This window comes from Polistes fuscatus, unplaced genomic scaffold, assembly GCF_010416935.1.
Source record: "Polistes fuscatus isolate 324 unplaced genomic scaffold, CU_Pfus_HIC Scaffold3, whole genome shotgun sequence".
NCBI lineage: Eukaryota > Metazoa > Arthropoda > Insecta > Hymenoptera > Vespidae > Polistes > Polistes fuscatus.
Genome location: NW_025113107.1, coordinates 15,324,830 through 15,338,429, shown reverse-complemented (window position 1 = coordinate 15,338,429; position 13,600 = coordinate 15,324,830). Strand labels below are relative to the sequence as shown.

At 32.9% G+C, this 13,600-nt stretch overlaps 1 protein-coding gene and 1 long non-coding RNA gene across 7 annotated transcripts in view; one reads left to right on the top strand and one right to left on the bottom strand.

Moving 5' to 3' along the window:
• LOC122520159 overlaps positions 1–13,600 on the top strand; it is a 123,878-nt gene that overhangs the window by 48,267 nt on the left and 62,011 nt on the right. Inside the window, exon 1 of one of the 5 annotated variants that reach the window (XR_006304454.1) lies at positions 10,555–10,772. The exons of 3 other annotated variants lie outside the window; for them this stretch is intronic. This is a non-coding gene — a long non-coding RNA (uncharacterized LOC122520159). Of the gene's footprint in view, positions 1–10,554; positions 10,773–13,600 lie in introns of those variants that run through there. One more of the 5 variants, XR_006304457.1, reaches the window with a different exon arrangement.
• The window catches only part of LOC122520155 (small conductance calcium-activated potassium channel protein), a 143,845-nt gene that overhangs the window by 71,259 nt on the left and 58,986 nt on the right, over positions 1–13,600 (bottom strand). Inside the window, exon 4 of one of the 2 annotated variants that reach the window (XM_043640158.1) lies at positions 12,831–13,031. The exons of the other annotated variant lie outside the window; for it this stretch is intronic. Within the exon in view, the coding sequence (XP_043496093.1) occupies positions 12,831–13,031 (201 nt within the window). The remainder of the gene's footprint in view (positions 1–12,830; positions 13,032–13,600) is intronic. 2 annotated transcript variants of the gene reach the window in all.

Here is a 13,600-nt window from a genome sequence, read left to right as displayed (position 1 = left end):
GAAATGTTCGATAGGATCTCGTGTGATACTTTTATTACACGATCCTAGTGGTATTAATATTTTGATTAATGAGATTTCACGCCACGAGTTAAAACGTTAACGTTTAGCGATCAGGAAAGGTATTGTTAGACGATACTTTCTCACCCTTTCTCTCTCTCTCTCTCGTTCTCTCTCGTTCTCTCTCGTTCTTTCTCGTTCTTTCTCTTTATCTTTCTATTTTCCTCTTGAACGTTCGTAGCTCGAAGAAGGCGTTAGAACGTAGGTGGAAACTAGGTTGTCCTCGCGTTAAAGAGATAATTCGATTTTGGCTATATTTTGTAATACGATCGTTCGCTCTAGTGCCGATCCTAAAATCTAATCGCATACTAAAAAAGGCAAACAAACTTTGTCGAATCTTTTCGACCTTGGCTTAAGATTCTATCAGAGATATTTCTCGTCAATTTTTGTTACATTATACCTTATATACTCGTAATATAGTTTTTCTTTTCACAACTTTATATTATTTTCTCATCTCGGCAAGAGTTTTAATTGAAATAACACTAATTTTCGATTATTCATTGTAATGTTCAATAACATCGAAGAGATACTTTAGGAAATTATTAAAGAGAATAAAACTGCAACGCTTTACAATAGATTCGTAAGCGAATCGATATCTTTCCCAGTCAAATTCTATGACATCGTAAAAGAAGACGGTGCAGGGTTCTACGATAGCTTCGAGAACGATGAAAAATATGTCTCTCGTTCGTCTTATCGTATCCCATTTTCGGCTTTAAAAGAGCATTAACTTTTTGGTCGGTACCTAGACGTATACTTTGTTCGTTTTATAATGTTCGCATCACGTCGTTTAGGGTACAAATAAACTTGAGTATTTTCTAGTACGAAGAAAATGAGTTGTTTTTCATTCTCGTGTTACAATATACGACGGGGGTATACGACTTTGTACATTGGAATTTATTTTTATTTTATAACGAAATTTAACTGACGTCACTAAAGTCCTAGACAGCCTGGATGACAGGCGCATACTTTTATCGGTTAAATTATAATACCTGTATAACTTCGTGGGATGTTAATAACAATCCTCGATACGAGTAAACGTTATACCCGTGTTTATCGAATGACCAAATTATAGATCGACAATTTACAAACTAAATTTCTACAAAGGTGGATTGGGAGAACTTGCTGTGCATGGAAATTCGAAATAGGAATGTTCATGCACACCACAGCTGATTCGAATAATTTCGATCTAACAATAGTATTTCATCGCGTTATACGATGATCATTGTATTATTTGTCGTATTTTTCATTCGATGTTCGCGAGTACGTTAAAATCGTGCATCATTGTGACGTTTGATTAAAAATTATTTCTACGATCTTATTTTATCGAGAACATTGTGTAAATTTAATGTTTATATTTTGCAGAAATATTGGATTATTCGTTCGTAAAATTAATTTCACGCGATCGCGTGAACCAGGAACGTATTTTTTCGATAATAATTTATTTATTTATTATCGATTTTGCAAGTTCGCTACAAACACTTCTTTCTTTTCTTTTTCCATTCGCGTTTACTTATCGTTTTATCCTTATTTTTAATTATTCCTAAAACGTTAAAAATAACAAACGTTTCTTAAGCGAGTTTTGATAACGTAAAAAACAAAATAACAAATATGTTTTTTAAAAACAACAGGTACGCGATGGTAACGACGTTGATAAATAACAGAAATTAAAAGAAATATTGTAATCGTTTTACCGTTTGCAAATGTTTCATCTTTATTGAAAAATGAACGATTTGAACATAATTCATTGGTGTTAACTCGAAATGAAAAAAAAAGAAAGATAAAATATTTTTTATGTGTCAAAAGGAAGGAATCAATCCTAAAATATTTATTACGATTAAAACGAAAATCCTCTTTTAGACGTTTTCTAGGAGTTTTAACGGGACGAATGAGATCGACGATAAAGAGAAACGTTACAAATCGTAACCCGAGTCTTACGAAATAAATTGAGAAACGAGCTTGAGCTCTTATCTCTTTCCATGAAACGACCAAGTCTCCCGAGGTTGTGATCATTTATTCTAGCTAATCTTGAAAAAAAAAAGTTGATAACAATTAATCCCATATAATACCACGTGGTTTTAAAACTAGACAAACAATTATAGAAACGTTTAAAACGAAACATTCTAATAAATGTACTTTTAATCATTAATAAAAGTTGCTCGTTTTCAGGTAAACATCCAACAAATCCTGCATTTCTAATATTTCATTAATTTTTATTTTATTTCACATTTTTCTTTCCGTTAATCATATCCGAAGATATATATATATATACTTCTTTTTAAATTATAATTTAAATTATTTCTAGTTATTTTTTAATATTACATAATTTCTTTTCTATTTTTTTTTTGTAGACTCGAACAAAAATTTAATTACGTAGGTTCAACAAATATCATTATTATTGTATACTCGGCTCGCGAAAAGATTGAATTCTCCTTCTTTTTAATAATCGTTATTTAATTTGTCTATCACACAAACGCACATATGTATATTATTATAATATAATACATATAAACTATCTCGTGTACAACATGATAGTCTTTTATGTTCGCAACGTGAATTGGATGTAGAACAACTCGATTGTAACACTTCGATTCGTGTATAAATAACGTGTATAGTGGCGTGGAAATGTCTGTTTGCGTGTTTAGCCACGAAGACAAATTTAATTAACCGTATTTCTGACGAATTGGATAATTCGTTATCGCCAAAACTATTTTAGATATAAGAACAAATCAATTGCTTTTTTTCCTCACGAAAGAAACATATTTCCTTTAGCCACGAGCATTGCCTTTTTCATTTACTTTTCCGAATACAAATAGTTATTTACGTCGTCTAGACCGAAAACTTTGCGACGGTCCGAAAGAAAAAAAAAAGAAATCTATTACTTCTTCCATAAATCATACATAAAAAAAAAAGAAAATAAGAGAACAGGTAGAAAAGTTGAAACGAAGATAAAAGAAGAATATTTGTCGAAATTATGTTCGATAATTCGATTGAAGCTTATTTTAAAGTTTAGTGAACAACAGGCAGCATTGGTGGTTATTGTATAGCGGAAAACGGTATGTGGTTAATGGTAGTAGTGGTAGTAGTAGTAGTGGTAGTAGTAGTAGTAGTAGTAGTTGTAGTAGTAGTAGTGATGGTTCCATAGTACGAATATTGTTGCACCGACAATGGAGTGTTGGACCGTAACATCAAGCCCGTAATGAACCACATAATGCCGAAGTTCAAGCTGCGGTAAGTAACGTATCGTGCGATACCTGCGTATTGGTACGTATACGTATAAGCTAATGTTAAATCTACGTATATATATATATAGGAACATATACATATATAATACAACCAAAGATGAATACGATCGAGCGTAACGCGAAATATCGAATGTACCCAATCTCTTCATCGTTGGCTATAAATTTCAACGAGCTAATTAAAGAGAACAACGTTTGAAATACATTTGACGTGGTATCCACCAGCTAAAATCCCGAAATGACCGATGAAAATCTAGATGAATTTTAAGCAAGTAGAAGGACGTTCGAGCTAGTAATTCTCTCTGCGAACGTGTAGGCTGCTTTATCTATTTGCTATAGGGACAATCGATCGATTTACGTTGTGGGGGACAGACGGGGGATTGAAGGTAGGGAGTTGGGGTAAAGGGTAAGTACAAATCGGGCAGAATCGGAATCCTGGACATACGATCCTAATTACTGGTCGGATTTAAACATTAATGGTGATTCAACGCGTATCTATATTTAATTTAACTAACCCTTTTTTTTCTTCTTACAATCCCATTTTCATTTTACAATTTTTAGTCACGCATATTATTTTCGTTTATAGTTAGCGCCTAGTTTTCGTTTGATCATTCTTCGATTTTTTGTCCTTTTACTTTTTCGTAACTTTTGTTTCTTCGAAGATATTTTACCACGGACAACGGTAGATTTCGACTCAATATCTTTATCAATAATTCATGAGCGAGACTGCATATCGGTGTCGTTCAAGGATATACGTATAACCGGATTCCGGATCGTTCGTGAGTATCACAAAAGGTAGGAGAGGGACGGAAAGAGAGAGAGAGAGAGAGAGAAAGAGAAAGAGAAAGAGAAACGTGATACGAGTGGATAGCTGGCTTTTATCACCGCTTTTAAAAATTTATATGCGAGACGTAGCCTGACCATTAAATACCTGCGGATTATTTTTTAAATATTTTTCCAATTTCTCTTTCTTTCATTTCCAATTTTTTTAACTTAAATATAAAATGAAGATATTGATATATAGAACGTATTTTTCGTAATGCATTTTTAATAATAACAATTTAACATTGTCAAATTACGTGCAAGAATTTTTTGTTTATAGATAAGAAGCTATTCTTTTCATTTATTTTCTTGTTATTGTTTTCAATTTGATGCACTTGTTAAATTTCATATATTTTTGGTATATTAATAATTATTGTTATTATTATTATTATTATAATTATAATTATTATAATATTATGAATCATTTTGGTTAAGATAAAAATTAACGCTCGCGTTCTAGTAGTACTTATTGTAATTTTATTCACTTTCTAACAGATTTCACGTTCGCGATGCACGCAATGCGATTTGCAAAGTTCAGATTCCCATTTGTTTGCTAGAAAACTTCACATTTGTGATAAAATGTATTGCGATAAATTAAATGTAAATAATATTATCAAGCCAAATCGATTGTTCTCCAACAAAATTTTTATCCATGCGTATATGAAGTCTTCAAATACTCGATATTAATTTAGAAATATTTGTAGGATATAAAAATACAAATCAAATTCATTGCCAGCCATAAACTTTATTTGAATAACAAATAAAACAAGGATAAAATAATATCATTATTTTCAAACGATACATTTATTATCGTATCTTTGATATTTAACAACGAAACTCTTCGAAATAAACGTTAAAACATTGACGTATCATTAATTTCTATGTTAGGATTCATGAAATTTTCATAATTTTAGAATTCGTTAAAAATATTCACAAGGTAGCTTTCCGCGAAGCTTTAAAGGAAGAAAGAGAAACCAACAAAAACAAATAAAATAAAACAGAAAAAAGTAAGAGAGAGAGAGAGAGAGAGAGAGAGATAGCTAACAAAATGTTATATACTAGCGACATTTACGACACAAAAGCAAGCTTTACGACTACGTTATGGCGATAGAAAGAAGCTTCTTCCTGTATACTTTTGTTGGCAACAAAGAAAAAAAAAGGAAAAAATAAATGTTCGCATTATGGGAGAAAACGACAAGAGGGTAGAAAGTATCTATCTCTTTCTCGCTCGTCGTTCACTAACAACCCAGAACTTTATTTTGATATTTATAATACTTTTCCCTTTTTTTCTAGTTTTTTCTTTTTTTTATCATACGGTCATAACACCCTCTTTGCACGCAATAGAAGAAAGAAAATGCGGTAAGAAGGAAAGAAGGAAAGAAGGAAGGAAGGAAGGAAGGAATGAAAATGGAAAAGCTTATAGAAGAACGAAGTAGTAAGTTTTGTACGAGGTTAGCATTCCCCTCCTGTCTCCTCACCCTCCTCCCACTCTCTCTCTCTCTCTTTTTCTTTCTTATACCTTCTATATTTTGCTTTGCGTTTGAAGTTGGCAAAAGCTTCCCATGTCAAAGTATGTATACGTTGCCATGAACCATCTAGCTAGAACTAGTGCATTACGAGGTTCATTTCGTAGAAATCCAAAGTTCTTCTTTTGACAGTCGTAATATCGAAGAAAGAGAAACTTAGAAGACCGAGGACTTCCGGAATCTAAAAAGTAGCTAGAATAAGAGGAAATAGAAGTAATGCTTATTGTAGTAGTAGTATTAGTATTAGTAGTAGTAGTAGTGATAGCTGTAAATAGTAGTAGTAGTAGTTGTAATAGTGATAGTTATAAATAGTTATAGTAGTTGTAGTAGTTGTAAAAGTAGACGGTCATTCAGAACTTGGCTACCTAGGAACAAATTATTTTCTTTCTTTAATGTTGTTTCGGATATCTCTTGTTGACTTTTATCTTTCTTTACTCCTTTCTTGCACTTTTAACTTGGATCGATAACAAATCGATATACCAGTGGTTTATATATATATGTATGTGTAAGAGAAAGACAGACTGCGCATCGTTTGTAAAAATGCGATGGAAACAGTTGGACGTTTACTATACTCGTTTTAAGACTCGTTTTTGATCTTATTTTTATAACAGAGTATTTTTTCTTTCTCTTTCTCCGTTTTTCATTTCTTTTGATATCGGTTCTTTTGAAAATCCTTTTTGCCTTTTATCGCAGCAGCAGAGAAGGAAACGAGCGTCGTTGAACGATTCCGCGGATTTCTATCGTTCGCGCTTTCGAATGTGAAAAGTTTTTTAATTGAAGAACTTGAGGAAGTAACTTATTTCATAAAGTACATCCTACCAAGCGGTTTGTGGTTTTTCTCGCTTTCTCTTTTTTCCCCCCTTTCCTTTTTTTTTCTATACTTGATGAGATTTCGATGAGAGAATCTAGAAAACTCATGATTTACACTCGTAAAACTCAAGTATTTTTATCGGATCAGTCGAAATGATTGTCTTTTTTTTTGATCAAATAAACCTTTACTTACATTTTTCTTTTTCTTTCTTTAATTTTCATTCAATGTCAATTCGATAAAAGACGAAGTATAATTTAGAAAAAAATATTACACATATTTATACTTAAAAAAAAAAACAAGAAAACAAATCGATCCTTACTTTACTTGAATACGGCACAAGTTAATCAATTCAATTTCCATTGGTTTTGGTAATTTTAATGTTTGAACAGGTAACGAATAGCACCAAAAAAAAAAAATAAGCAAAATAACGTAATTAATTATCTTAGAAACGATTGAACCTTTCGAACTATGGTCTCTCGTGCGAGCAAAGATAAACCGTATAGAGAATGTTTCGATTAGGCGATGTATCGATGCTCGTTAATGTCAACCATGAGATACGATACCGAACGATCAGCAAACATACGTCTATGTTTATGATAATTATCAATCGTGTGACGAAGTAGATTCTCTTGTTCTATTCGCTTGTCGTGCATACGTCTATCTTCATCGTACGATCTACCCTGTTGCACGGCTATATGCGTCGCCTTTATATTTTCTAATCCAACGCTTTCGCGATAACATAGTGCTTGTCATGTTTCGTTCGTAAACATCATAGTAGGCTTTATATATATATATATATTCCTATCCTTGTTCTAGAATCTCGTTCACGAATTTAACAAAAGGAGGACAGATTTAAACCCAGTTGCAAACTATCTGTAGATTCATTATTTATACATTTTATATGTCTTACCCTTGTAATCCTCATTTTATATATTTTTTTAAATAATTTTTTCAATATTTTTTTGATCAATGTGTTTATTAATTATGATAGTTGATTGACGAGGAGGAGAGCATAATAAATGACGATGGGTTGAAAAGTTTTGAGCCTAACACGAGGTGGATTCAATTCAATAATTTACTTATTTATTTATAAAAATTTATTACGATAAAAGAAGAAGAAAATTTTGTTTATACTGATCATCTCAGTCAATGTTAAATACTAAAAGAGAGAGAAAAATAAATTTTAATTATCGGGGTGAGCGAATTAACGGATAAATACAATTTTATTGTAATAAACCTTCATTATTTATAAATCAACTATGAATAATGAAAGATTCTGAGTCATATGATTAAATATACTTTATCTTCTTAGATAATTCGCTATGTACATATATAATGTATATGTATATATATAGAAATATCTTAATAGATGTCTTGTCACGAGCAAAGTAACAACTTTGCTTGAATTCACCGTTAAATTAATTGACAAACGTTTAGCCGAGGCAACGTCTGCCATCTACAGAATATGATTTTGATTACGTTTCTTACTTACGTAGCAACCGAGAGTGAACGTCTTTCTATGCCAAGTCGCATTGCGTTACATAATCTTCAATAAGTTTCTCTTTCGATTCAATCGAATCATTTCGCTCGCGTACGTTCGTATCAGCTCGTTAGATGGGATATTATAAAAAACGATTCTTTTATCAACGTATATAAAATTCTTTAAAGATGAATTTTAAAAAAAAAAAGAGAAAAAAAATGATAGATCGAAAAGAGATAAAAGGTAAAAAAAACTGTAAAAAATATTATATTGCATATAATATATATATTGCAAACTTATGATATAGAAAATAAATATGTGCAGGAGATATAATAAAAATGATATGCACGTCGTTGATACTTTTAGAAATTGGGATCCATCTTTTATCCTGTTCATGGCTACCACGGAACAACGATTTTCAAAACGTATATTTGGACATCTTGAAAAGCTGGATGGATAGACCGATTTACTTCACGTGTCCGTACTTATGTTATCGGAAACGTTTACTTTTCCGCGGTATAGAAACCATTTCGTTTTCTCTACCATCAGTAGAATAAGCAGCTTGACCGAGACGAATGTCGAAAGACTTTCCTAGAAGGACGGAAGTAACAGACAATGATACATTTTATCCAATTTTTTTCCTCCTTACCGTTTCCTATTTTTGCAAAAAGAATGAAAACAAATTATCGAACGTTTTTTATGGAAAATCGATGGATCGTAAAAACGAAGAGTATCGCACGTGTGATTGTCATTTTCCATTATATCGATCAAAATGTGTTGTTTCCCGTGTATCAGAAAATATAAAACTGTCGTTTCTTTGTAGGTTTCAAATACATATTTGATTGACAAATTTTATTCGTCTTTTTCTATGGTAAATAATATTAGTCGTTTCCTTCTTTCACGTTCTGACAATTCGTGAATATTCGTTTTATCTCGTTTGATTGATCGTATAAAGAAATCGTCATTTTGTCGCGTTAATAATCGAAAATATATTCCAGGTGAAAATAATTCTTTATTTTGTCATTTATTCGATTACTAACACTATGAAAATTAATAAAGGACAAAAGATAAAAGGAATTAGAAATAGGGATAATATATAGATTTAAAAAATAGGAAAAGTGTGTTAATTCGAGGCGTTCCCATTGTCCCCGATCGTAAGTCAGTAGTCGTTGTTCTCTTTATTCTCAATACGTTTTTTTATATTCACGTAGGATAGCCCGATAAAACCTCGCCACACACAAATCTCTCGACATCGTTCTCGAGATGATAAACGTAGGATAAAAACGTACAGGGTTTACGAGGAAAAAATGAAGAAGATGGTTCGAAGCCAAAAGACGTAAGAGAGAGAAAGGAAGACAAAAAAGAAAAGAAAATAAAAGAAAAGGAAAGGGGAAAGGAACAAACAAACGAACGAACGAACGAACGAACGAACGAAAGCAATAGGAACAACAACAACAATAGCAATATCAGTAATAGTAATAGTAATAGTAGTAGTCGTAGTCGGTTAGATTTTTCTGTGTCACCACCCACGATGCTGCCAAATAAAGAAACGTGGAACGAGTGAGGTCACCGTCAACGTTTTAATACATACATATGTTTCTTCAACCTTCCACCTTTCTCTTTTTCTTTCGTCAACGAGTCAATGCAACAATGCACATCCCCCAACTCTCAGAGTTCATCTTTAGTCCTGTTTCTTCATTGGTTAGACGTTTCCTATGTACATCAATCTCGTTCTCGCTAGGCAACATTCTTATTTCTAATCTTAACCCCCTTCTATACCTTGATTCGCCAAGGTGAATCTTTTTACTCGTTTTCTTTTTTTCATCCCTTTGTTTTTATTTATTATTTCACTTCTATACTCTGATCTTTCTTTTCATCGTACTTCACGATACACATTCAAAAGGATAACTAAAAATATGACTAATGACGTTCCTCTTCTTATTATTATTCTTTTTTATTCGTTTTTTCTTCTTTCGTAAAGTGAGTTAGAGAATAACTATCATCATACCTCGGACACTTCTAAACACAATAGTTCTGACATTAGACCGAAAGTGTATCTCTATTTCTCTCGCTTACTCTCTCTCTCTCTCTTTCACCCTCTTACTCTTATATCATTTCCTCTCAAAATACTTGAAATTCTCAAAGCCATTGTTCAAAGACAATAATATCATGCAATTAATCTTAGCTAGCTATCTAATCTCGTCCTAGTTCTCTCGTTGTCTTGTTTCAAACATCCTCTTCTCAACTGGCATCCTCGACACGAAGTCGTCCTTCTATCATTCGAGTTTTCACAACTACGAGACTTTGTTGTTAGAAACCTTACTAACCAACGAACGAGTCGTACACTTAAAAATTTTATTTTAACGCTTATTTTTTTTTAGATACTTTTCTTCTTTTTAACGAGACAAATATTTTTATATCGCACGATTCGCCATAACTTTTGTGCTACCATTTGATTTGGAATAATTCAAAGTTTACAGACGTCGAGTTTCTCTTCTCCCGTTAGTTTTCGTTTACGTCTTTCATCGTGAAAAGTTACTGATAGAATCGGCAAAAAAAAAATAAAAAAAAAAAAAAAGACAGAAGGAAAGACCAGTCCAATGGTGACGTTCGATATTTAATATCGATTTTCCGATATAGAAACGGTATTAAAGTCGAGATTTCGCACGTCCATACCCATGGACGTATTTTCTCATTCGTATACACGTATGTCAGTGTGCGTATGTGTATGTGTCTCTAAGTGTGATGGCTACTCTCTCACGTGTTGATAGTACGTGTGATATTGGAAAATCGTGCTCTGTGACGGTAAATTCGTGCACGTGGACTCTCAACTACAGGTGCGTTCATTTTCTTTTTCCAAGTGTCTATCGAAAAGTACAAGGTTAGGGGGGTGTGTGAGGTGGTAGGGGGTGATTGAGAGTACTCTCTCTAAGGGAGATCAAACACGTGCCCTGATATACTACTTGCAAGAGGGTGGGGGGATTAAATTTGCTATCGTATATACGTTTACCTGTAGCATGAAGCATCGTCTTCTCAGCTAGAACGAAGTTACAAATAAAAACCTAAATCAACTTCTACTTCTTCTTCAGCTATTTTTTTTTTTTTTTCATTTTATTATTGTTTTCGTTTCTTTTTTTAATTAATATTCGTTCTCGTACGTTAATTTTCTTTCGAAATTATTAACGATTATTATTCGTCTTGACGGGTGTTCATTAATTTTATATAGTTTTCGCGATCGAATGTACAGGATGTTCCTAAAATGAATCGTCTCGTATGTTCGATGATTTATTATCGGGATCGTTTCAAATATTCGAATTGTATTGGACATAAATTTGAAGTCTAGTTAAAAAAAATTTGTTTGGCTTACCTTCTGAGATAATCTGGAAATAAACGTGAAAGAAATTCAGTCCTAAGGAGAGATTATTTTTTGAACATCCTGTAAACGTACATTTTACCGTAGAACAATTTTTAAATGTCGTAACACTTAAATCATTTTTAGACTGACCAGTTAGAACAATTTGAAAAAGTGATTGTAAACGTTTAAAGATTTTGATGAAACGCGTATTACTATTTGCCATGACAAACCGTTTGATCTTTGTCCGATGGAATTTTGCTCCAGGGACGCATAGTTTCTGCTTGATATTAGTCAATATTCACTAACTTTAGTAGAAACTTTCGTATATACTTAGTCGCGTTCATCGAACCGTATCGATCGTAAATGATGTTTCTAATAGTTTCTAACGACACTAATTACGTGTAAAAGAGGAAGAAATACAAAATGCATATCTATATTCTATAAAAGTTTTAATATTAAATTAGTTGTTAAAGTTTCGTAGAAAATCATTGGAAAAATCTATGAGTTACCGGTAAAGTACGAAAATGCATATGCATCGCACAGACGGATTTTTCTTGGATAAATTTATCGACGTATCGTATGCACGTATTTGCGGTTATTATTATTATTATTTATATATATATGTATATACAATATATACATATGTACATCGGATATCATTGGAGAATGCAGGTCAGGGTTGGTGGGACCTAACGATAATAAGATCATGTAATGGTGTGGTAGTATTAATGGTGGTGGTGGTGTGGATGCAGCAGTGGTATTGGTGAGAGGCGTGTTCTATAAGCTAGTTGCGATAGCTACGTAGACGAGAGAGCGTGTCTCGGTATGCACGATTAAGTGCTACGGGGTATATTAGGACGTTAAAAACCGTGGATATTGAAAAACAGGGTGATTAGAAAAAGATAGAAACAGAGATACGAGATACTTTATCGCTATTGATATTATTCATTGGCTTTATTTCATTATCTTTCGAGAACGTAAACTGTTCAATTTGAATAACAGGCGATAAATTACGTTCTAATAATTATTAAATATATATATATATATTAATTTATTGTTTCCAAGCGATTAAGATATAATCCGTGAAATGATACATTGATCCTAGGCGGTTAATATCCTACCAATTTTAATTTTACAAGGTGTCCCATAAAAGAGGGATTACACGGTATCCAATAATACAACGTTTGATGAAAAATACGTTTGAAAAAGTAATTCATAATATATACTTGGAGAATTATTTTTGAACAGATCTCGTATATTAAATGTATTAAATAACAACACCCTGCTTTTCAAAATATTTCGGTTTCGAACGTTTAATACACCTCTAATCTTCGTTGAAGCAGATCGTGCATCCACATTATTCACAAAACGCATGTAATATTTAACGTCAAAAATAATATATTATATATATATACAATATATACACACAAGTATATATTGTACACGTGTGTGTGTATGTATGTGTATGTAATGTGTGTGTATATTAAAGCGTATAATATGTACGTGTAAATTTGGCTAATCAAAATAAAATCTTCCCCACCGTCTTGACGTAGCTGACGGTCTCTGCGGTAGCCTCGGTGAGGGCTCTGCGTAGTCGTGATCGTCGAACCTGAGACAGCGTACGTGGACAGAGTACGACGCCCTGAGTACCGGAACCAGAACCGGAAGCGGGCATCGTAGCCGTTGGCGGTGGAGGTGTTGTCGCCATCGATGACGATGACAATTTGCACCACCAGGGAAACTGGGCGTGTTTTTAACACGTTGTTATATTGGTATAAGTAAAGAACGAGAGTGTATGCGTGTGTGTAAGATAGAGAGAGAGAGAGAGCGAGAGAGAGAGAAAGAGCGAGAGAAAGAGAGAGAAAGAGATATGTATATTTATGGTGTGAAACGTGTGAAATGGAGAAAGAGAGAGAGATAGACGAGAGTGCAAACAGGTGCAGATAGATCAGACTGACGAAGAATGGATTGACAATGGGTAAGATGGAAAAGGAAAATCTAATGTTTTAAGCAAGAGAAAGAGAGAAAATATTTTTTGTTTTATTTTATAATTAAACAACGATCTATCCACGTTGGATTATTAGTTCCCGTCAGATCATTAAAGTCAAACTACGAGGGCATGGTTATTAATATGGATGGGTGACCCGTTTGGTAACACACAAACCCTGTGACACGACCTCTTTGGTAGTATTGAATAGGTGTGAGAAAACGATCGTACAGAAGTGATTCTTAAACCCATTAAACGGGAGATTAAAAAAGGGCACATTTGTTTCATTTGATTTCTCTCAAATTCTTTAATGCTTATTGTTA